The following is a 25,480-nucleotide window of genomic DNA, read 5'->3' on the forward strand; positions in this document are numbered from 1 at the left end:
ATAAATATTTGTCTTCTTCTCTCCCACTACAACAAAAATATTAACACTGTTCTACATTTTGCCTTTTGAAAAAATACATCTTGGATTTTGGTTTCTGTTATTAATTATTGAGCTGCCTCATTCTTTTTAATGGCTGAATTGTATTTCATTGTATGGATATATCATAATTTATCCAGTTGCCTATTGATGGACGCTTAGATTGCTACCTGTATTTTACTGTGGCTGCAGTGTATGACTTCACATGTGTGTCATGTGGTTTATGTGAAAATATAACTTTATAATACTTCTCTAAAAGTGGAATTGCTAGGGTAGAGGGTATGTGTTTAAAATTTTGATAGCTCTTGCTAAGTTGCCTTACATAGAAATTGTACCAGTTTACATCCCCCCTCCCATAAATGTATAAGAGTACCTGTTTCCCCATACCTACCCTCTCTAAAATAGCAAGTTAATAAACTTTATAATCTTTGCTATTATGTAAAAAAAAAACAGTAATTTACTCTTTGTAAAAGAGTAAAATACTCTTTTACTATGAGTGAGATTGAATTTTTTTTTCATGGGCATAGTATGTATTTGAATTTTCTTTACTGGGTATTATCTGTACATAATCTGTTGGCCATTATTTTTCTAGTGGCTGGTTTGATTTTCAGAAATGATTTGTATCCTCTTCTTATAGCAGGGAAATTAGTCCCTTATGATTTGTTGCTAATACTGTTTTCCCATATTGTTGTCTTTTGACTAAGTTTGTTTTTTTTTCCTAATAAAAATGTTTTATTTATTTATTTTTAAATAGACTCCATGCCCAGGGTAGAGCCAAATGCAGGGCTTGAACTCATGACCCTGAGATCAAGACCTGAGCTGATATCAAGAGTTGGACACCTAACCAACTGAGCCACCCACACGCCCTGAAATTTTTATTTTTTTTGTAGTTGAGTGGATTTGTTTCTTCTATGACTTTTGAGTTTTGCAACTTTCTCAAAAAGACTTTTCTTACTTTGAGATTATAAAAAATATTACCTCCTGTTTTAGTTTTCTGATTTAATATTTCATGTTTAAATCTTTAGTCCATCTGAAAGTAATTGGAGTGTTTGGAATTCAACTTAGTTTCTTTTTTTCTTTTTTCCCCATTAGATGCTAATGTCCCTATGTCATTTATTGGATCACTTTTCCCGCTACTGGCTAGAAGGTTACTTTAATCAAGTAGTGCATATTTGTATTGCTTTCTTTTTTTTTTTAATTTTTATTTTTTAAGGTTTTATTTATTTGACAGAGAGATAGAGAGCACAAGTAGGCCAAGTGGTAGGCAGAGGGAGAAGGAGAAGCAGGCTCCCCGCTGAGCAGGGAGCCCGACGCAGGGCTCGATCCCAGGACCCTGGGATCATGACCTGAGCCAAAGGCAGCCACTTAACCGACTGAGCCACCCAGGCGCCCCTGTATTGGTTTCTTGACTCTGTATTCTGTTCCAATGAAAACGTTTGTCTGTTCATGTCCATTACCAGAATTGTAATTACTATACATTTTAATAATATATAAGGCTAATGTTCCCATCACATTGCTCATTTTCAGTTATTTTCCCTCTTCTTGCATGTTGGTTACTCCATATGAATTTTAGAATTAGTTTTTCTGGTTTTTAAGACATTATTTTTTGTAATTTTCTATTTATTTGTAATTTTCAAACTGTTTAAAAGTCTGATCTCTGCCAGCATTTCTTGTAGTGAGTTTTTTGGAATGTTGTTTCTATGAGCATGCTTCCTCTGAAGAGAATTCCACGCTAAATATTTTTGAGAAATGCTGCATATTATACTCTTCTAGGATTCACAACACCCATGAGTATATCAAAAGCTCTTTAAAGTTCAGCAATAAAGAAATCCATTTATCTCTTTAAACCCAGAGTTGGTCAGATTTATTTTGTCACAGGATCCTCATTTTGGTATAGGATGTTCCTGTAGGATATTCTGTAGAATATATATTGGGAAATATTGATCTATCATCATGTCTTCCTTCATCTACAGTTCATAACTCACTGTAATCTGGCTAACAGCCCCCCAGTCAGTTTCTCTTAACAATTATTCTTGCCAAGGATGCTGGTGACTTTGTCACCAAGCTCAATAGACATTTTTAAAGTCTTTTTAAAAATTGACTTTATGGATTTTCAAGCTGTTCATCATCCATCTTTTGATACTTTGTTCTTTTTGTACTTTGGTGAAATTATTCTCTTGCTTTTCCTCCTACTTTTCCTCTTCCTCTTTCGTTTCCTCTGTGAGGTTTTCACTCTGCATGCTCTGTCCCCTGCTTTCTGTCTAGGTTGTAGCACTGCAGCACTGATAACTATATATATGCTGATGACTCCTCTCTCTATCTACACCACAGGCCTCTTTTTTGAGTTTCAAACATCTGTTTTCACGTGTTTGATCAGCTTTCCACTTGGCTTATATCACAGGCCCATCTAGTTCAGGGCCACCTCACAGGCCTAACACAGTGAAAACAAGTCTTTTGCTGGCCAGTTTAATGTGTCTTTGTGTGAATTAGCAGATACAGTCCATGGCAAGCAGAGCTCAGGCTGGATTTCAGCTCCTATTTTTTTCCCTCGGAGGGACACAGTCTACATAACTGTACTACATAAGGGTACTCGACTGTAATTCTTGAATTTGTCTCTCCATTTCTCTCCCTGCTTACTGCCTTAATTCAGCCTGTCATGGTATTTGGTCTAATCCCCTTATCTTTATTCTTTCTATTTCCCTGTCTTTACTTTTGCTCCTTTTAGGTCATCATTCTAAGATGGAACTCTGGTGAACTCACCAGTTAGTGTCTTCACTTGTTTCTTGTTTCCTTTCATTCAAAATGTGAACATCTTAGCATTGCACACAAAGGCTTGTCCTAATCTGGCCCTTGCATACATTTTCAACATCACACCTTTAATGCCCCACACTTTCACACTGCACTAAGCTACTTAGTGCCTCTGGTTTGCCCTGCCCAGGTAGGTTCTGGGCCTTACTTAGTACATGCTCTTCCTAGAGTAGTATCTTCCCATTACTCTTGTTTGATTGGCTAATTTTTGTTGGTCTTCAGGGCTTTTCTTAAGTGTTCTTTACCAGTAATCCTTCCCTGATGCCCATAGTCCTGGTTAGATGTTCTTCCTTTGTTCGATCATATGTGGTTTTGTCATGCATAGCAGTTGTGTTTGTGCTGTACAGAACTTATCTGCTTGTCTACTGGTTAGAATTAGAGCTTCTGAGAGCTGACATTATGTTTTTCATTTCTGTTCTTCTAGGCCCTAGGGTAACAGTTTTAAATTATACTCCTGAGATCCTTTAGATGTTTTCTAAAGTTCTTTTTTTTTTACTCTTTACCCTCTTCTTGGTGCCCCCACCATTACCCTCTTAGCATCCTTCCTTTATCCACTTTTTTAAAATACATGTATTCACCCAAGATTTAATTTTTTAAAGAAAATGTTCTGTGTTTGAATGAAAGGAGAAAAATAAGGAACAGAAAAAAGAAAGGGGGGGGAGGAAAAGAATTACAGAGAAAGAAAGATGAAACAAAGTCTAGATTTTAAGACTAGCACAATGCCTAAAATCGTAGGCATTGGCGAAATATGGTTGATTAATCAATTCAGATGTTTGTGTTCATAGATTGACACTGAAATGCCTCGCATGATTAACCCAACATACCAGTTTACTCCTCTTTCCTCCAACATACCACAGGTTTTGGGTTTTTTTTTTTAAGTATTTTTTTAGCATACTGGTTGTTCTACCTGAACTTCCCTGTTCTTCCTTCTAAGAGGTGCTTAATAAATTTTTATGGAGTTATGGGATTGAATTTGACTTGATAAAATTATTTGTTGTTGTTACCATACAGCCCGTGGGTCCTAAAGGGTCAACTTTTTTTGGTACAACTCTCCTATGAATTTACTTTGTAAGTCAGAGTTAAAAAGAATAATTTCAGTTAGTCCATTTTGGCTTTATTGATGAACCATAATTTATTTTAACTAGGCTAACTCATGTTAGCTATTGGTATAATTATTTTCAACCTGATGTAATGTTTTTCTTTTTCAGCTTGTGAAACTTTGTATTGTGATGATTGATACCGGAAAGGCCTTTTGTGTTGCAAATAAACAGTTCATGAATGGAATTCGAGACCTGGCACAGTATTCTAGTAATGATGCTGTAGTTGAGGTTAGTATTATTAAAATTAGTTAATATGATAAATTCAACAAAATATTAAAGAACTATGCATCCATTTACCATATTAGTAGTTATAGTGGTCCTTAAAATTAGGAGTAGAAAAGCTATCACCTACTGGTGTTGTATAATCTTGTTTTCTTAGTTAGAAGTTGATGGTTGATTTGCATTGTGAATAGAAGTTTACTTCTGCTAGGTGAGCTGAATCATCTACAAGAGGACCTGAGTAGGGAGAGGAGGACTATGCTTGCTAGTAGGAGCTTATAGGGCAAGCAGAGAGCATTTAAATCTCAAGAATAGTATCTAACTCTATGTATGGGGTTGCATAGGAAAATTCTCGTCAGCTAGCTGTGCTGGGTTAACTTAGACCACTTGCTGTACTATGTGGTATTACGGTATTTCTTCCATGAGGAATAATACCTGGTTAGGTAATGGGTGTGCTTTGATGATGATTTGGTTCATGGATGTCTAAATGGGCACAGTCTTGATACACTCTATTTTACCTTTAGGTTTATATGTGCCATTATTATTTGTTAGCCTACTCCTATTGATATGACAGTACTAATTCTTTGACTGTCCTACCACATGTGCACTGGTCCTCTTTGCAGAGCATGCCCCTGACGCAATGCCATGAAATCATCCTTGGAAGTAAATGTTATTGTTTACAGTGTAACTAGATGTTTCTGTCAGAAATGCAGAAGTAACATTTTTGTGACCTATTTTCGTGGCTCTTAAATGACTTGGTTTTTCTTTCGGTTTCTTTCTCATAGACAAGTTTGACCAAGTTTTCTGACAGTCTTCAGGAAATGATAAATTTTCACACAGTAAGTGTCAGTAAGTAGGTATTAGTATGACCATGTAAATATTTAGTACTTTCCTTGAATGGTGGTATTTTATAAAATTACTTAAGTTGTAATTCAGTAACTTTGATTTGCCAACTTTTTAGTTGGTGGATCTAAAATGTGTGTATGTGAGTGTGTGTGTGTATGAGAGAGAGAGAGAGACATTTTATTTCTCATTCTAATATAGTGAACTTAATATCAATGAGGTATATACCCATAAAAGTTATTTTTTTAAGTTGTGCCTTTGTGAGTTTTTAAGGAATTATTTTAAGAATGAAGAAGTAAAAGCCATTATTCTAAGTTTAGTTACTTCTTTTAAGATACACAAATATATCCCCTTTGTCTAATCAGTTGCCAGGATTAAAGACTGCTGTATTCCTTGAGCTATTTATATGTGCATTTAAGATTTGAAGACTTTTATTCTAGTTATTCATGAGGGCAAAAGATGCTGTTTTTTTCTGTTTTCCTTTGCTAAGAGCATTTATTTTTATGATTATAACCAATGCAATAAAACCTAAAATCAGAATAAGAAAAAACCAAAAGATTTAAGGGCTTTTATCCCTCAAGAATGAGGGATATATACTACTTTTAGAATGTCAGGAAATTCCTTTATAAATTCTGTAAAAGTTTACTGAAAATGTTGTAGCTTGTAAGTTATATACTTCTTTTAAAAACAATTTTTATTGAGGTATAATTGACATGTTAGTTTCATGTGTATAGTGATTCCATGTAACGATTCTATATTTGCCTATATTGCAAAATGATTACCACAGTAAATTTCACTTAACTATATGTATCACCACATATAGTTACAAATTTTTTTCTTGTGATGAGAACTTTCAAGACCCACTCTCCTACCTACTTTCAAATATGCAGTACGGTATTATTATTATTTTTTAGAAGATTTTATTCGTTTATTTATTTATTTGAGGGTGGGGGAGGAGCAGAGGGAGAGGCATAGGCAGACTCAGCACTGAGCTCAGAGCCAGACGTGAGATCATGACCTGAGCTGAAATCAAGAGTCGGCTGCTTAACTGACTAAGCCACCCAGGCACCCCTGCAGTACAGTATTATTAACTATAGTCATCATGCTGTACGATATGTTCCCACAACATAGTCACTTTATAACTAGAAATTTACACCTTTTGACCCCCATCACCCCCACCCCTGCCTCAGGCAGCCACCAGACCCGTCTGTTCTCCATATCCTTAAGCTTGTTTTTTTGTTGTTGTTTTAAAAATTTTACGTCTGAGTGCAATCATACAGTATTTATCTTTATCTCTCTGGCTTATTTCATTTAGCATAATGCCTGTAAGGTCCATCCATTTTGTTGCAAATGGCAGGAGTTCATTAATTTTTATGGCCGAGTATTATTGCATTGTATGTGTATCTGTATATATATATATACATCTGTATCTATATATCTATATCTTCTTTATCCATTCATCCAATGATGGACATTTAGGTTGTTTCCATGTCTTGGCTATTGTAAATAATGCTGCTATGAACATGGGAGTGCAGATATCTTTTCAAGTTAGTGTTTTCACTTTCTTCCCATAATACCCAGAAGTGGAATTACTGGATCCTATGGTAGTTCTAATTTTATTTCTTTGAGGAACTTCCATACTGTTTTCATAGTGGCTGCACCAATTTGCATTGCCACCAATAGTGCACAAGGGTTCCCTTTTCTCTGTAATCTCACCAACATTTGTTATTTCTTGTCTTTTTTTTGTTTTTTGTTTTTTGTTTTAAAGATTTTATTTATTTATTTGATAGAGAGAGAGAGCACAAGCAGGGGGAGCAGCAGAGGGAGAGGGAGAAGCAGACTTCCCGCTGAGCAGGGAGCCCAATATGGGGCTCAATCCCAGGACCCTGGGATCACGACCTGAGCCGAAGGCAGACACTTAATGACTGAGCCACCCAGGCACCCTGTTTTGTTTTTCCTTGTCCTTTTGATAATAGTCATTCTAACAGGGATGAGGTGGTGTCTCATTGCATTTTGATTTACATTTCCCTGATGATTAGTGATGTAGAACATCTTTTCATATCAACCATCTGCATGTTTTCTTTGGAAACAATCTATTCAGACCCTCTGCTATTGAGTTGTATGAGGGTTTTTTTAATTTTAATATTAACCCCTTATCAGATATATGATTTGCAAATATTTTCTGCCATCCGGTAAGTTGCTTTTTCACTTTGTTGTTGGTTTCCTTTGTAGTGCAGAAACTTTTTAGTTTGATGTAGTCCCACTTGTTTATTTTTGCTTTTGTTACCTTTGTTTTGGTGTCAAATCCAAAAAAATCATTGCCAAGACATGTCAAGGAGCTTACTGCCTGTGTTTTCTTCTAGGAGTTTTATGAGTTCTGGTCTTCCATTCAAGTCTTTAATCTATTTTGAGTTAATTTTTGTGTTATACGCTTTTAATATTTTTAAAAGCTTAAAATATATGACTGTCATATAATTATTTGGTGTTTCAAAATTTATTAGCAGCTGTTTATAACAAGAATATCAGCACTTATATTCTTTAAATTCTGCTAATTTTTGGTTCTTAGTATATTTGATTTTCTTTTTTGGTCAATAAATTAAGGATAAAGTTATCTGATAATATTTATTTTAATTCTACTTCAAATTTTATCTGTACAGAAATTAGCATGTACAAGTATCTGCTTCAGTTCCTGATTTCAGTTCTTTTGAGTGTATATCCAGGTGTGAAATTACTGGTTCATATGGTACTTCTATACTACTTCCTTCTTGAGGAACCACTAAACTGTTTTTCACAGAACCTGTACCATTTTACATTCCCACCAGCAATATATGAATGTTCCAGTTTTTCACATCCTTGTCAGCATTTATTATTTTCCATTTTTTTATCATAGCTATCCTAGGAGGTGTGAAGTAGTGTCACTGTGGTTTGGATTTGCATTTCTCTAATGCTTAATGCAGTTGAGCATGTTTTCATGTGTTTATTGGCACATGATATTGTATATCTTCTGTCATCATTACCATTGTTGCCCATTCAACTCCTTTGACCATTTTTAAATTGGAATTTTAAAAATTGAATTCTTTGTATATTTTGGATATTAAACTCTTATCAGATAAGTGATATATAAATATTTTCTCCCATTCTATAAGTTGTCTTTTCACTTTCTTGATAATGTTCTTTGATGCACAAAAGTTAATTTTGATGGTATTCAATTTATTTTTTCTTCTGTTGCTTCTGCTTTTGGGGTCATATCCAAAAATCCATCGCCAAATCCCAGATCATGAAGATTTATTCCTTCATTTTCTTTGAAGAGCTTTACGGTTTTAGCTCTGATATTTTGACCAATTTGTTTTTTTGATGACCTCTTACTCTCTTTTTGCCTTCTGGCGGATTTAGATGCCAGAATATAGTATGTTTGATTTCTTTTTAAATCAGGTGATTGCTTGTATTTAAACTTCTTAAAAAATGTAATATAGTGAGAATTAATTTTGGGGGGATAAAAGCTATTGATTTGAAATTAACATAACAGGTTAAATGTTTTCTCCATGATATCTTTTGTAATAGTCTTGTTTCTGTTATTTTCTTTAAATCAGTGTAAGTCTTGGGGTGCTGGGTGGCTCAGTCGGTTAAGCGTCTGCCTTCAGCTCAGGTCATGATCTCAGCATCCTGGGATGCTCAGCCCCACGCTGAGTCTGCTTCTCCCTCTCCTTCTGCCCGTCCCCTGGATCATGCTCTCTCTCTCACTCTCAAATAAATAAATAAAATCTTCAAAAAAAACACCAGTGTAAATCTTACATTATTGCTTTACATAAGAATACCTTGTTCTTTGTTAAAGTTTTATATGTGAAAAGTTATGGTTAAGATAAACACTTGGTAAATAAATTGTTTAAATGTGTATTGGAAGCTTTCTTCTCAAGAAATCTTACTTCAAAGTATTTTAATAATCACTTTCATTTTTCAGTTTATTGTTTCATATAAAGGGAATAATAGAATTTGCCATGCCTATATGTAAGGGTGTTATGAGGAACGCAGTATGTGAAAGTAGACTCTGGAGAGTGATATTCCTTTCTTCATATCAGTTTTATCAGTTGGCATACATTCAGGAAAACAAACCACTTAGGATGTTTCTGATAGAAAGACTTTAATACAGTGAATTGGTTACAAAAATGTTAGAAGGTCTGGAGGAATAAAAAAAAGTTAAGGTGATGCCACCTAGAGATTAGTAAATATGGGAAGTAGCTATTGCCCCTGGGGCTGGAGAAACAAAAGGGAAAGTGGTGTTTCCCAGAGCCCCTAAGTACTGCACTTTTGAGAATACGGCCATTGTTACCTGGCCGGGAAGCCAGGAGCTTGCCTTCTTGTGGCTGCCTCAAGAGTCAAGGAGCCTGTAGTCCCCTTGAAACTGCCCAGATTGGTCACCAGTGCTGCTCAAAGTTGGTGTGGCTCACAGTTGCTTACTGATGTCTGTGTTAGAACAGAAGCAGGAAAAAACAGTGGCTTCCTCTATGTCTTGCCTCTTAATCTAACATTGGCTTCCATTGGCAGAATCTAACCTCTTTGTATGCAAGGAGGCCTAGGAAATATGTTTTGCAGATTTCTAGTACCTGGCAATATAGAGGAGGAGCCCATGGAAGGGTGATGTAGTGGTGAAAACCAACAATTAACCAGCACAGCAACCATAAAGGCTATAATTTGAAAATATTTTTGGTGGGCATGAGCATTTCTGAGTCTTTTCCAGAGAAATCTAGTTTTCACCTTCACAGGACATAACAGGATGAATCTGGAGGTAGGTGGGAGGGTCACGGCAAGGTGGGGGGGATAGCCATTTTCCAATCTTGGCTTTAATAATAAAAACCAATTGCACTGAGGAAAAAAATATTTTTGGCAGGCAAATTATTGTGCAATTTAATGATTTTTATCCTTAAAACTTCTTTTTTTTTTTTTTTTAAAGATTTTATTTATTTATTTGAGAGAGAGAACACCTGAGAGGGGATAGGGTCAGAGGACAAAGCAGACTCCCTGCCGAGCAGGAAGCCCGATGCGGGACTCGATCCAGGGACTCCAGGATCATGACCTGAGCTGAAGGCAGTCACTTAACCAACTGAGCCACCCAGGCGCCCTATCCTTAAAACTTCTTATATGACTTTTCTTTTTTCCATATTCTCCATATCCAATATATTAGCAAAATATACCCCAAATCCATCTAATAGTAGTTTCTCTGTCACCTCCACATCTAAACTACTACCACCTCTTGTTTAGGATTATATCATGGCCTATCAACTTGTGTTTCTGCTTCTTTTCTTGCCCTTCTACAATGAGTTCTGTATACAGAAGCCAGGAAGAACTTTTTTTAATTTAAATTTAATTTAATTTTTGAGAGAGAGAGCGCGCAAGTGAGTGGGATGGGGGACAGAGGGAGAGGGAAAGAGAGAATCTTTTTTTTTTTTTTTTAAAAGATTTTATTTATTTATTTGAGAGAGAGAATGAGAGAGAGAGAGCATGAGGAGGGGAGGGTCAGAGGGAGAAGCAGACTCCCCGCCAAGCAGGGAGCCTGATGTGGGACTTGATCCCGGGACTCCAGGATCATGACCTGAGCTGAAGGCAGTCGCTTAACCAACTGAGCCACCCAGGCGCCCGGAAAGAGAGAATCTTAAGCAGGCTCCACACTCAGCATGGAGCCCGATGTGGGGCTTGATCTCATGACCCTGAGATCATGACCTCAGCCAAAATCAAGAGTCGGATTCTTAGCTTTGCGCAGCGGCAGTATTGTAGCCAATGAGGTTTTTCTGAGGCGCGATTATTGCTAATTGAAAACTTTTCCCAAAGACGAGGTTCATATATACAATGGAATATTACTCAGCCATCACAAAGGATGAATACCCACCATTTGCATTGACATGGATGGATCTGGAGGGGATTATGCTAAGTGAAATAAGTCAAGCAGAGGAAGAATTATCATATGGTTCCACTCAGATGTGGAACATAAGGAATAGCATGGAGGCCATTAGGGGAAGTAAGGGAAAACTGAAGGGGGGGAAATCAGAGGGGGAGATGAACCATGAGAGACTCTGGACTCCAGGAAACAATCTGAGGGTTTCAGAGGGGAGGAGGGTAGGGGGATGGGATGGCCTGGTGATGGGTATTAAGGAGGACATGTGTTGTAATGAGCATTGGGTGTTATACGCAAATAATCATGGGACAGTACATCAAAAACTAATGATGTACTGTATGGTGACTAACATAACATAATAAAAATAATAAAAGGCCAGAGATCCACCCCCCCCCCCCCAAAAAAAGGGTCGGATGCTTAACTGACTGAGCCACCCAGGCACCTGGTCAGGAAGAACTGTAAAAATATAAATTAGTTAACAGCGTTCCACTGTTCTAGCTTCCCATCACACAAACGGAGTAAAATCCGTTATAACCATGGTCTACCAAGCCCTCTGATAACTCCCTGATCTCATCTCTACTCTCTACTTGGCTGTAGCTACTTGGACTCTGTTTTTCTTTGACATACCAAAGTAGTTCTCATCTGAAGGCTTTTGCACTTGCTATCTATTCTGTGCAGAATATTCTTCCTTCATATCTATGTATGGCTGTTTTCCTTACAATATTCCTTCTCTTCCTATGGATCTCCTTCACTTTATTTAGGTTACAACCTTTCAGAGAAACCTTCCTTGACCACCCTATGGTCACTTTATGTCATTTTACTCTGTTTTTTATACACATACACACACCCACACACACATGTGAGTGCGCCATGCACACACACACAGATGATGTACAGATATGTGGGTCTGGTTCTTAAATGTATATATGTACTTAATTTATTGTCTGTTCTAAGTTCCATGATTGCAGGCACTTTGTTGTATTAATCTCTGCTACTACCACCTAGAAGATTCTTGGTAGAAAGTAGTTACTCATGGCAGAGTTAAGGAGACCGGGGTTATGAAGTTATTAAAACTCTTAAGTGTTTTTTTTTATAGTCATTAAATGAATAAAAATCTTTTAAATCCGTGACAGCACACACTAGGTAGATAATTTAAAGAAATGTTTAAAAATTTTCTTTTATTGTTTCTGGCACTTGAAAAACTTCAGGATCTCTGTTTTGACTGTAAAATTTATGTTGCTTTAAAAATAATTTGCAAAATGGGGCACCTGGGTAGCTGGTTAAGTGTCTGCCTTCAGCTCAGGTCCTGATCTCAGGGTCCTGGGATCAAGCTCTGCGTTGGGTTCCCTGCTCAGTGGGGAGTCTGCTTCTCCCTCTCCCTCTGCCCCTCCCCCGCCTTGTGCTCTCTCTCTCTCTCTCTCTCTCTCTCTCTCTCTCTCAAATAAATAAATAAAATCTTTTTTTTTTTTTTTAAAGATTTTGTTTATTTATTTGACAGAGAGACAGCAAGAGAGGGAACACAAGCAGGGGGAGAGGGAGAAGCAGGCCTCCCGCTGAGCAGGGAGCCCAATGTGGAGCTCGATCCCAGGACCCTGGGATCGTGACCCCAGCCGAAGGCAGATGCTTAACCGACCGAGCCACCCAGGCGCCCCAATAAATAAAATCTTAAAAAAAATAATTTGCAAACCAACAGGAGATTACTCTTTGTCGGCTTGTCTGCTCAGAGGTCTTAAGGCTGTAGGTTGGTGAGCTTGTGTGTGTTTGTATATGTACTACATATGTATAAATAGAAAACTCTTTGAAACTACACTCAGATGTCCAGTGCCTTTCTAATTTTATTTGCATATTTTTTATAGCATCTCAGAAATTTTCTTACTAATAGATACAAGTATGAAATTCTAAGACCTTGGTTTATTTTAATAACTTTTCCTTTTATAGTTGCTATGCTGTCTGCTTTACCTGGCCTTTTTGTTTCTTGTTAACAAGTACTTTCAGTTTTTCCTAGGAGGAGTGACTTGTGTGTACTTGATTCAGAGTTCTTATATATGAGGCAAAGATTCTTCCTCCATCATAATACTGCATATTTCACTTTGACTAGAATGTACACAGGGATGACACATCTCTTGTTTACTATAATATATTCCTAGTACTTGCATAATTCTTACCCTGGGGAGGTCATTTAATTTTTCTGAGCTTTATGCTCCTCCTCTGTAAAGTGAATGAGCTTTACTAGATGACTTTTAGTTATAAACATTCTAAGGTTACAAAGCATTATTTATTATAAGATTTAATTATGATCTCAGAGCCATTTGTTAAAATGTGGGAAAAGGCTAGCTGCATAAAATGCTTTATTTTAGTAGCATTCTCTATAACGAATTTTAATTACATAGCATTATAGGGTGAAGGAGGCTTTATAGGATATAACTGCTTTATAGGACAAACTGCTTTCTAAAATGTGTAAACACTGGAATCTGCTCACAGTCTATAGCAGACTTTGTAACACTTAGGTTTTGTGGTATCAATTTGTGTCAGGATAAAAAGCTGGATATTTGACAGATGTCATTTATGAATAACTTTATGGGTTTAAATAAATGTTTGAAATAACAGCCATTTGGGTTTTTAGCCAAGGAAGATTAAACATAGATTGGGATTAGATTGTCTCTGGTCATTTAAAAAAATTATTTGGATTCTTTTGTGGTTTATTTCTTCTGTAAAAATGGATATTACTGTTCCGTATTCCTTACAGTATGAGAATTTCCTAGGGTTGCTCTTTAACTCATGTCTTTATAAGATGCCAACTCATGGGCGCCTGGGTGGCTCAGTTGGTTAAGCGACTGCCTTCGGCTCAGGTCATGATCCTGGAGTCCCGGGATCAAGTCCCACATCGGGCTCCCTGCTCAGCGGGAAGCCTGCTTCTCCCTTTCCCGCTCCCCCCTCTTGCACGCGCTCTCTCTCATTCTCTCTCTCAAATAAATAAATAAAATCTTAAAAAAAAAAAAAAAGATGCCAACTCATGACTTTTCCAGAGCAGGTCATGTGTGCTACATTCTACTATGTATTGGAGTTGGCTTGAATACTGACTTGTTTTTCTGGAACACAGAGATTTCTATAACTTCACTGATGATTCTCTTGGATTCTAACTTGCTGTTTGTGTAAGGAACTTGGAATATTTATTTGATTATTATCTTTGCTGAATTAAGCTTTAAGGTTGAATTGATGCATAAATTCTATAAAATGTGTAACCCTTTTTGCTTTGTTTTTTTGTAAGTTTGAGTTTCCGTATTGTAGCTGTCTACTCATTCACTCAATAGATGGCTTTATGAAAGTGTCATGTCCTATCGGGTGTTGGTGAAAAACGTTTAGATTTTAAAAATGGAATTATGTTAAAGTAATTAATATTTAATAAATAAAAACTTTTTAGGGGCGCCTGGGTGGCTCAGTCATTAGGCACCTGCCTTCAGCTCAGGTCATGATCCCAGGGTTCTCGGATCGAGCCCTGCATCGGGCTCCCTCCTCGGCGGGAAGCCTGCTTCTCCCTCTCCCGCTCCCCCCGCTTGTGTTCCCTCTCTCGCTCTGTCTCTCTCTGTCAAATAAACAAAATCTTTTAAAAAAATTTTCTTTTTAGGGCGCCTGGGTGGCTCAGTTGGTTAAGCCACTGCCTTCGGCTCAGGTCATGATCCTGGAGTCCCGGGATCAAGTCCCGCATCGGGCTCCCTGCTTGGCAGGGAGTCTGCTTCTCCCTCTGACCCTCCCCCTCTCATGTGCGCTCTCTCTCATTCTCTCTCTCAAATAAATAAATAAAATCTTTAAAAAACAAACAAACAAACAAAAAAAAAACAAAAAATTTTCTTTTTAATAGAATTATGTTAAAATAAAACACATAGTATTAGGGAACATATTACATATTGAATGTATAACACTTCTAAATATTTAATATATAGATATATATTTTAAAGATTTTATTTATTTATTTGAGAGAGAGCTGATTTTTCAAATTCTTGGTCATTGTCATTGATGAGAATGTTGTCTGCATAAGTAGGCATATTGGTGAAAGGCAGGTGAGTATTTATTGCCCTTTGCTCCTGATTGACAGGAGTTGATTTATTGCCCTTTCTTCCTGATTGATAGGACCTTCTTTATCCCATTAATTAGAATTTAAGTAATTCTGTCTCTTTAAGTTGTGCTTTAAGGGAGCAATTATTCATTAAGTTGAAGTGCTCTCTTTTTTTCTTTCATTGACATGTGTGATGCTTAAATTTTCCTGGATAAACTGAATAGATTTTGAATAAAGTAATGATGAACCTTTTTTGCAGGTATACACAGAAGTTGGTCTACCTACTTTTTTCTTCCTTTAACCCTTAATTAACTTTTAATAATTCTCTTTGTGGATGTAGATTATAGCATTGACTCCCTAGTGATTCATTCTCAGCCTCTCCTTTCCAACACTCTGAATCCACACAGTTTGTCAGTGTATGTTAATTGTCAGAAATATCAAGGATTGCTTGAAATAAGTTCATCAGATTGCAGAATGCTGCTTAAGCCATATTTTAATGTCAATAACTAGCATTAACCACACCTGTAAGTTGAGATTTATTCCTCCTAAACTTTTGAATTCTACTTTCAACTTACAAACTTAGGCACAGTTCTTCCTTTTGACAGCCAGTACATTTTGTTTTAAACAGCAGAGAGTGATAGTCTCATATCTTTTCTTTACCTAAAAGCTAAAAATGGATGAACCAAAGGTTTTGAATACTTTGTTTAGATTCATACTTTTTTTTGATAACATTTAATTTGGAATTTATGTCTACATTCAAACTTTTACTTTATGAGAGATCCTTTGTGAAATAATGTGTTACTAGATCTTCAGAATTTTCCAAATGAATTTTTATTTTTTTTTTTTTATTTTTTTTTTTTTAAAGATTTTATTTATTTATTTGAGAGAGAGAATGAGATAGAGCATGAGAGGGGGGAGGGTCAGAGGGAGAAGCAGACTCCCCGCTGAGCAGGGAGCCCGATGCGGGACTCGATCCCAGGACTCCAGGATCATGACCTGAGCCGAAGGCAGTTGCTTAACCAACTGAGCCACCCAGGCGCCCCTCCAAATGAATTTTTAGCACAAATTTACATCTTGCTGTCATTATGACAGCACTGTCGGTATGCAACATTAGAATGTCTCCATAATATAATCTTTTTTGTTTTAAATTTTTCTTCGAGCATTTTGAGTATTTCATCCCTAGGGGTTTGTTTTGGTACTTTGCAAAAACAATCAATGGCTTTGCAAGATAATCTTCTATTCAGACGTTTCAACCATTGCTGTTAACTTGAGCACAGTTCTTAACATGTAGAATCATCACTCAGCAGTAAACACTTTTGATAAAGTTTTCTTCTGGGTTAGTGATTGTTATTGTGTTTATTTGGCATGCTGTCAAATGCATCTGTTCTGTTACTCATATATGGTACCTTTTTTATTTCCTTTGCCTGTTTGGAAATTATGAAGTTTTAACATTGTCCTTGCAAGCTAACATATTGTGCAATTTTGCAATTGTATGAGGCATTCTGGCTCTAGCTCCTAATTGGGTAGTCTTGTAACTAGCTTCTTTTTTTTTCTTTGTAACTATTTTTTTTTTTTTTTAAAGATTTTATTTATTTATTTGACAGAGAGAGACACAGCGAGAGACGGAATACAAGCAGGGGGAATGGGAGAGGGAGAAGCAGGCTTCCTGCGGAGCAGGGAGCCCGATGCGGGGCTCGATCCCAGGACCCTGGGATCATGACCTGAGCCAAAGGCAGACGTTTAACGACTGAGCCACCCAGGCGCCCCTGTAACTAGTTTCTTAATCTGATATTGCTGTGACTAATCTCATAAAAGAACTTTGTTTCTTTTTTTGTGTTTGCAGAAGTTTAGAGTACAAATCTTTCTGTATGAAATGGATGTTTTGTGTTGAAGTCCTGTATGGTTTGCTTCTACCATTGATTCATTTAATAACTTTGATAAAAAAGATAGGTCAAAGAAGAGAATTTGGACCATTGTGTTTGTATTCTGAATGTAATCACTGTTCAGCACTATTTATTGAAAAATTTGTCCATTATGGTGGGAAAACAACAATCAGTAAAAAATCTAACTATGAAAATGAAACAATATATGTCTTTAAGTTTCAGAAATTGATATGTGTGCATATATTTTTCTGCATTCTTAAAATGTTTTAAAATAAATTGAAAGATAATATAATGAACATTTAATAAAATAGGAAATACTAATTTAGTTAATGCAATAAATGTTACTCTCGTGTATGATCAGAAAATCTGCAAATGCCTACAATCCCATTTAAATGATTATGTGCATTTGTTTATTTCAAGTTTTTATTTAAATTCCAGTTAGTTAACATATAGTGTTATATTAGTTTCAGGAGTGGAATTTAGTGATTCATCACTTACATGTAGCACTCAGTGCTCATCACAACAGATTATGTGCATTCATCTTCAGAAATGTTTTTTAATAATTAAAAATAAAACAATGAAATTTCATCAAGAGTCAGAGTTTGGCTAATTAACATCAAAAGCCAATAATAAATATCAAGAAGTAATAGTCAAAAAAATAATTGTATTCTTTTTTTTTTTGATGTAGTTTTCCATGATTCATTGTTTGCGTATAACACCCAGTGCTCCATTCAATACGTGCCCTCTTTAATACACATCACCAGGCTAACCCATCCCCCCAACCCCCTCCCCTCTAAAACCCTCAGTTTGTTTCTCAGAGTCCATAGTCGCTCATGGTTCATCTCCCCCTCCGATTTGCCCCCCTTCATTTTTCCCTTCCTACTTTTTTTTTTTTTTTTTTTTTTTTACATATAATGTATTGTTTGTTTCAGAGGTACAGGTCTGTGATTCATCAGTCTTACACAATTCATAGCGCTCACCATAGCACATACCCGCCCCAATGTCTATCACCCAGCCACCCCATCCCTCCCACCCCCACCACTCCTGCAACCCTCAGTTTGTTTCCTGAGATTAAGAATTCCTCATATCAGTGAGATCATATGATTCTTGTCTTTCTCTGATTGACTTATTTCATTTAGCATAATACCCTCTAGTTCCATCCACGTCATTGCAAATGGCAAGATTTCGTGTTTTTTGATGGCTGCATAATATTCCATTGTGTGTGATTCTCTCTCTCCCTCTCCCTCTCTTAAAAAAAAGAACACCCCGCAAAAACCCTTATAAACACTAATATCTTATGTAAGACTGTTGACATTTATGTCTGGCTGTTTAACAACCACCCCAAAATTTAGTGACTTAAAACAATAGGGCTTGGAGGGGAGTATACACACACACACACACACTGCATCTTCTCTATCCATTCATCTGTTGATGGACATCTTGGCTCTTTCCATAGTTTGGCTATTGTGGACAGTGCTGCTATAAACATTGGGGTGCAGGTGCCCCTTCGGATCACTACCTTTGTATCTTTGGGGTAAATACCCAGTAGTGCGATTGCTGGGTCGTAGGGTAGCTCTATTTTCAAGTTTTTGAGAACCTCCATACTGTTTTCCAGAGTGGCTACATCAGCTTGCATTCCCACCAACAGTGTAGGAGGGTTCCCCTTTCTCCACATCCTCGCCAACATCTGTCATTTCCTGACTTGTTAATTTTAGGCATTCTGACTGGTTTGAGGTGGTATCTCATTGAGGTTTTGATTTGGATTTCCCTGATGCCAAGTGATGTTTGTTGAGCGCTTTTTCATGTGTCTGTTGGCCATTTGGATGTCTTCTTTGGAGAAATGTCTGTTCATGTCTTCTGCCCATTTCATGATTGGATTATTTGTTCTTTGGGTGTTGAGTTTGATAAGTTCTTTATAGATTTTGGATACTAGCCCTTTATCTGATATGTCATTTGCAAATATCTTCTCCCATTCTGTCGGTTGTCTTTTGGTTTTGTTGACTGTTTCCTTTGCTGTGCAAAAGCTTTTTATCTTGATGAAGTCCCAATAGTTCATTTTTGCCCTTGCTTCCCTTGCCTTTGGCGATGTTTCTAGGAAGAAGTTGCTGTGGCTGAGGTCGAAGAGGTTGCTGCCTGTGTTCTCCTCCACCCCAAATCGATTGTATTCTAATAGAAGTACCTCATAACAAATGATGATGCTAAGGAAACAATCATACATACCTTATAAGTAGGAGAAATGTGAAAAATAAAAGCACATTAACAGCAAAAATTTGTGAAAATAAGAGCCAAAGAAAGATGAAATATTTAACAGTGGTTACAAAGCCAAGAAGTGATGACAAAGAAATTATGACTAAAATAGTTTTGGATGATTCAAATGGTAACACCAGGGGGAAAGTTACATAATTTTGTTAAAGTAATAATTATTGCATTTAAATACTTTACAGAGCAAGTCAGACAAATAATATTAAAATATAATTTTAGCAAAAATATAATTTTAGCAGTTGGTAATTTCTGAATGGTTGTACCAAATAGTTTACAACTTCTTTTTTTTATTTTTTATTTTATTTTATTATTATTATTTTTTTAGTTTACAACTTCTTAAATCACTATAAAAACTCATAAACACTGGGGTACCTGGGTGGCTCAGTCGGTTAAGCGTCTGACTCTTGATTTCAGTTTAGGTCATGATCTCACAGTTGTGAGATTGAGCCCGGTGTTGGGCTCTGTGCTGAGCACAGAGCCTGCTTAAGATTCTCTCTCTCCCTCTCCCTCTCTTAAAAAAAAGAACACCCCGCAAAAACCCTTATAAACACTAATATCTTATGTAAGACTGTTGACATTTATGTCTGGCTGTTTAACAACCACCCCAAAATTTAGTGACTTAAAACAATAGGGCTTGGAGGGGGGCAGCTTGTCTCTACGTCAGTTGGTTTTGGCTGAGTGGTTTGTGTGTGGCTGGAGGATCCAGCATGTCTGGTGCCTTACCTGGGGTGGCTAGAATGGCTGGGATTGGCCAGGCTCTTCTGCCCTTTGGAGTCTTTCATTCTCGAGGACTTTTCTCTTATAATGTGGTCTCTCTCCAGCAGGGTAATCAGGCTTCTTAATGTGATAGCTAGCTTTTCTTCAGGCTTAGACCTGGAAATCACACAGAATCATTTCTGCTACATTCTTTCGGTCAAAGCAAGACACAGGGCTACCCCAAATTCAGTGTAAAGGGAAATAAACTCTACCTTTTGGTGGGAGAGTACCATGCACATGGAGGGATGAGAGGAATTGTTGGTGGCCATCTGTATATACAGTCTGCTGTATCTTTCAGCACACCAGTAGTGTGTGCCATTGACCCAAGTGTTTGGAACCTTTACAGTAGAAAATTTGTCCCCATCTCCAGGGATTTTGATTTATGTCATCTGGAGTATAGCATCAGAATTTTAAAAATTTCTCTAGGTGATTCTGACATGTAGTAGTTTGAGACCCACTACTTTAAATCAGTGATTCTCAAATTGTGATCCATGGACTAACAGCATCAGCATCACCTGGGGACTTGTTAGAACTTCTCAGAGTTCACCCAGATCTACTGAATCGGCATTCTGAGGCTGGGAGCCAGCCATCTGTGTTTGAACAAGCCTTCTAGGCAGTTCTGAGGTACTATAAAGTTTGAGAACCGCTGTTCTAGAGCAGGGGTTGGCAGACTTTGGTTTGAAGGTCAGATCTAGCCCATCACCCCCCTTTTGCATATAAAGTTTCACTGGAACACATTCGTTTCTGTATTGTCTATGGCTACTACAAAGAGAGTAGTTGTGACAAAGACCACATGACCCACAAGCCTAAAATACTGTCTAGTCTTTTACAGAAAAAATGTGCTGTGCTCTGCTCTAAAGGACTCCTTTATTTTTGTCCACTTCCAGGGACTCTATCTGTCATGACACCCACTGAAGAGAGACCTTTTTTCTGCTTTAGTGAAAGTGATTTAAAGACTAGTTACCTTGGTGAATTTTTCTCAGTGGAGTGGTAGTGGATGAACCAAAGCTGCAACCCAGACTAGCTAAAATCAGAATCTCTGGAAGTAGGAACCAGGCATCAGTAATTTTCAAAGGTCCCCAGGTCATTCCAGTGTGCAGCCTAGTTTGAAATAGTGCATTGCTTCCCCCAAACAAACTACTTGGAAATCTTGGTAAATGCAGACTGATTCTGTAAGTCTGGAGTGGTTTTGGAAATTCTTCTTTTCTAACAAGCAACCAGGTGGTACGCATAATGCTGGTTTACACCTGGGGAACTTTAAATATACTGATTCCTGAGTCTCACCAGTGTTTCTGATTATCAGGGTATTTAAAAGTTCCCCAGGTTATTCTAATGTGCAACCAATTTAAGAACCCTTGAGTTAGAGCAGTTTGTTTCAATCTTTAAGTAATAGAATCACTTAGCAAACTTAATAAAAATACAGAAGTATTCTTTTTTCTTTTTTTTTTGAGAGATAGAGAGAGAGAGCATGTTTGCATGTGCGAGCGGGGGTGGAGGGTGGGGAGGGAGGGCAGAGGGAGAGGGAGAGAATCTTAAACAGACAGTGTTAGGCATGGAGCTGGAGGTGGGGCTCGATTCCCCTATCTGAGATCATGACCTGAGCTGAAATCAAGAGTTGGATGCTCAATGGACTGAGCCACCCAGGCGCCCCAGGGATTCTATCTTTCTTCAACAAGTTTGGACCTTGGTATTTTCTGTTAGCTTTCCCCATGATAAGCTAGCAAAGAATCACTGCTGTAGAGGAATGAAGGGAGAAAGAAGAATTTAGAGAAATGGATAGGCTAGGACAAGCAGAGAATGTAGAAAAAGAGGAACAAATGATAAACAATCATTTGAATATTGGGACCTGTTCCTGATGATAGCAAAGAAGAGACCACTTGATTTATTATTGGCCTATTTACAGGTCTAGTGAGATTAATGAAAAGATTCAGTGAGTCCAGGGGCGCCTGGGTGGCCCAGTCAGTTAAGTGTCTGACTCTTGATTTTGGCTCAGGGTTGTGGGATCGAGCCAGGGGTCGGGCTCCACATTGAGCGGGGAGTCTACCTGAGACTCTCTCCCTCTCCTACTGTCCCTCCCCTCTGCTCGCTCACACTTTTTCTTTCAAATAAATAAATAAAATAAATCTTAAACCAAAAAAGATTCAGTGAGTCCACAGCCATAGCCCTGTACTCTTCTATAGATTTTGGAAAGCACAGGGATGATTTTGTCCTGTAGAATTATAGAAGAGAGTGCTGTGGTGGTTGAATAAAATTTAAATGGAAGACGAAGACTTTACAAAATTTATACTTTGAACCAATGGGACCTAAATGGTAAGAACTGGAAACTTTCAGTGCCAACTATGGATGTGTAGCCTATCTTCTTCTAACCTTCCTAGAGTACTCTTTGCCATGTGTAAAGTGCATCTCAGCTTTCATCCTTTCCTGAAAGCAGGTGAGATAGTGTTGCTTTAACCAGGTCCAGACATGAATGGGAAATAAACCTGAGTGTAAGCCATTGGTTTTAAAGATTGATTGGTTGATTGATTTTAGAGAGAGAGTGACAGAGGGTGAGTGGGGAGGCCAGAGGGAGGGGGAGAGAGAGAATCCTCGAGCAGACTCCCCACTGAGTGTGGAGCCCAACATGGGGCTCAATCCCACAATCCTGAGATCATGATCTGAGCTGAAATCAAGAGTCTGCTGCTTAACTGACTGAGCCACCCAGTTTTAAACAGCTATATATTATCTATGCACTCAAGTTAGATCCTTTTATAATTAGCAGATAGGTCAAATGATACATTGTTGGTTATTTGTTACATATATATGTCGCTAAGAATAATACTGTTAATGTCCAGAAATGGAATTGAACCTTAGCTTTTATGTGGTAGCTTCCCTCACCCCCCCAATGTCTCATTGTGGCTTTATTATACCATTCCAGGTTTTGTGGTGTAGAAACAAAAGACAAGACCCGAGGTGTACTCAATTCTGAGGATAAAACAATTTTTTTGGTCTAAAACCTAAGTGAAGTTTTTGGGTGATTACTGAGCACTTTGGATAAGATCTGGATCAGAATCCCCAATTAGTGAAGATGGTAGAACACAACACAAGGAAAATGGGGAAATCAGATAAAGGACAAAAACTTAGGAAAGAGTCTTACAAAGTTCATTTGGTACCTGGCTTCCAGGAACATTGACAAGGCTACTTTTATTTCACCCTCTGATTCTTTCAAGGCTTATAGAGCTTTTTACTTTTAGCATATGAAGAGGAATGCTGTGAATTCTGCCTCAGGCCGAGTATAGATTAGTGATTTAAGAAATGGGACTAACTGAGGCAACTCTGGAGCAGTTCGCACAGGAGACAGCAGTAGGTAGCTGGTAGGTTGTCCGGGTGGCATGCAGTTGGCAGGTAGGAGACAGACAGTTCTTCACTCAGTTACTTTTGCATTAACAACATACTTTTCACTGTAATGGAGGTGTTGAAAATATGTTGCCTAGATAATTGGCAGTTTCCTAAAATACTTCTTATCCATTCAAATGTATATAAAATTTAGTTTAGGTAATGCTGTGTCTTGGGGGATGTAGATAGTAATGTTTTTATAGTTTTAAAACAATGACAATGCTACACAGGAAAACATTGTGTTTTTTTCCTCTGGAATATATTGATTTTTTTAAACAGCATTACTGAGGAATAATATAGCCAGCATATTAAAGTGTACAATTTTGGAAATGTTGAGATATGTAAACCTCCATGTAAACTGTCACTGAGTGAACATAGTAACAGTCACACCCCAAAAGGTTTCCTATGCCGCTTTATAATTGTTTGCTGCCGCCTCATTTCTAGTCATTCACTGATCTGCTTTCTATCATTATTGATTAGTTTGAATTTTCTATACTTACATGTAAATAGAATCAGTGTAATTATTTTGAGACTCAATAGTGTTGTGCTTATCAATAATTCATTCATTTTTTTATTGCTTAATACTGTTACACTGTATGGATATGCCATAATTTATCCATTCACCTGTTGATGGATGTCTTAGTTATCTATTGCTGTATAGTGGATTACCCCAAAATAGAGTGGCTTAAAACAATAAACATTTATTATCATGGTTTCTGGGCCAGGAATTTTTTAAAGAGACATAGCTGAGTTGTTCTGGCTCAGTCTTCTATGAGATTGCTGTTAAGGTGTTGGCTGGGCCACAGTCAGTTGAAAGCTTTACTGGGGCTGGAGGATCCAGTTCCAAGATAGGGCCATGCACATGGCTGTTGGATCCAGGCAGGCCTCAGTTCCTCCCAAGGAGCCTCCTCCCTGGGCTGCTTGAGTGTCCTTACTACATAGAATGTGGTTACTCCCTAAACAAGCTATCCAAGAGCAAGGGCAAAGAGAAAGCTGCAATACTTTTCATGACTTAGTCTTAGAAGTCACACATTTTCACTTCCTCCATATTACCATGTGTTAGAAGTAAGGCACTATAACCAGCTTATTCTCAAGGTAAGAAGCATCAGACTCCACTTTTGAAGGGAGGAGTGTTAAAGAATTTGTGGACATAGTTTAAAGTTGTTTGAGTTGTTTTTGGGTTTTGGCTATTATAAATAAAGCTGCTTATAAAAATATATGTAAAAGTTTATATAGGTATATGCATTTATTTCTTTAGTGTAAATAGGAGTAGAATGGCTAATTTATAAGGTAGGATTATGTTTAACTTTTTATAAAACTATTTGTATAGTGAAGACTACAAAACATTGGTAAGAAAAATTAAGGGAAGAGAAAATAACTTGTTTATAATAATAATATTAATATTCTTTCCTATGTTAAATTTTAAAAAAATTTTAACTTCTAAGAAATTAAAGAAAACCTCCCAGAATTTGGAAATTGTTTCCCAAAGTTGACTATATATTTTACAGCAGCCATGTATGAGAGTTCTAGTTGCTTCACACAATCAACACACTTGGTATGGTCACTCTTTTTAAATTTATCATGGTTTTAATTTGCATTTTCTTAATAACTAGAGATGCTGAGCATCTTTTTTTGTGTGTTTATTTTCCATTAATGTATCTTCTTGATGAAATGTCAGATCTTTTGCCATTAAAAATTTTTGGATTTTTAAAATCTTATTTAGTTGTAAGAGTTCTTTCTGTATTCCAGATATGTTTTTTGTCAGATAAATGTTTTGCATATATTTTCTTCCAGGCTTTGGCTTGTCTTTTTCACTTTTATAACCGTATCTTTTGAAGAGCAGTAGTTTTTAATTTTGATTGTCAGTTTATTGATTGTTTTCTTTTATAGTTTTCTTTTTGTGTTTTACCAAGAAATGTTTGCCAGTTTATTCTGTGTTTAGATTTGTGATCCATTCTGAGTTAAATTTTCTGTATGTTTGCATGGTAAGGGTCAAGGTTTATTTTTTTTCAGCATATGGCTCTTCAGTTGTTTGTTCTAATACCATTTGCTCAAAAAATTTCTCTTTCCCATTTTGGCAACTTTTGGAAGGCGGCTATGCTCACCAGTATACCACCAGCGCCACACTGTCTAAAAAAATGTGTGGGTCATTTTTGGGCTCTATTTTGTTTCACTGATCTTTTTGCTTATCTTTATTCTAATAGCACAATAGCCTTGATTACTGCAGCTTTCATAGTAAGCCTTGAAGTCAGGTAGTGTA

The 25,480-nt window shown here is 37.1% G+C and overlaps 1 protein-coding gene and 1 pseudogene across 12 annotated transcripts in view; both read left to right on the forward strand.

The window, feature by feature from the left end:
* The window catches only part of ACAP2 (ArfGAP with coiled-coil, ankyrin repeat and PH domains 2), a 133,424-nt gene that overhangs the window by 42,621 nt on the left and 65,323 nt on the right, over positions 1–25,480 (forward strand). For 10 of the 12 annotated variants that reach the window (XR_013445916.1, XR_013445929.1, XM_078067748.1 and 7 more), the window contains 2 exons: positions 4,053–4,172; positions 4,949–5,002. The exons of the other annotated variants lie outside the window; for them this stretch is intronic. Coding sequence is in view for 8 of the 10 variants with exons in the window: in XM_078067748.1 (XP_077923874.1) it covers positions 4,053–4,172; positions 4,949–5,002 (174 nt within the window). In the remaining 2 variants the exon portion in view is untranslated. The remainder of the gene's footprint in view (positions 1–4,052; positions 4,173–4,948; positions 5,003–25,480) is intronic. 12 annotated transcript variants of the gene reach the window in all.
* On the forward strand, positions 10,750–10,875 carry LOC118518633 (U4 spliceosomal RNA; annotated as a pseudogene).

The sequence above is a fragment of the Halichoerus grypus genome, chromosome 1, assembly GCF_964656455.1.
Source record: "Halichoerus grypus chromosome 1, mHalGry1.hap1.1, whole genome shotgun sequence".
Lineage (NCBI taxonomy): Eukaryota > Metazoa > Chordata > Mammalia > Carnivora > Phocidae > Halichoerus > Halichoerus grypus.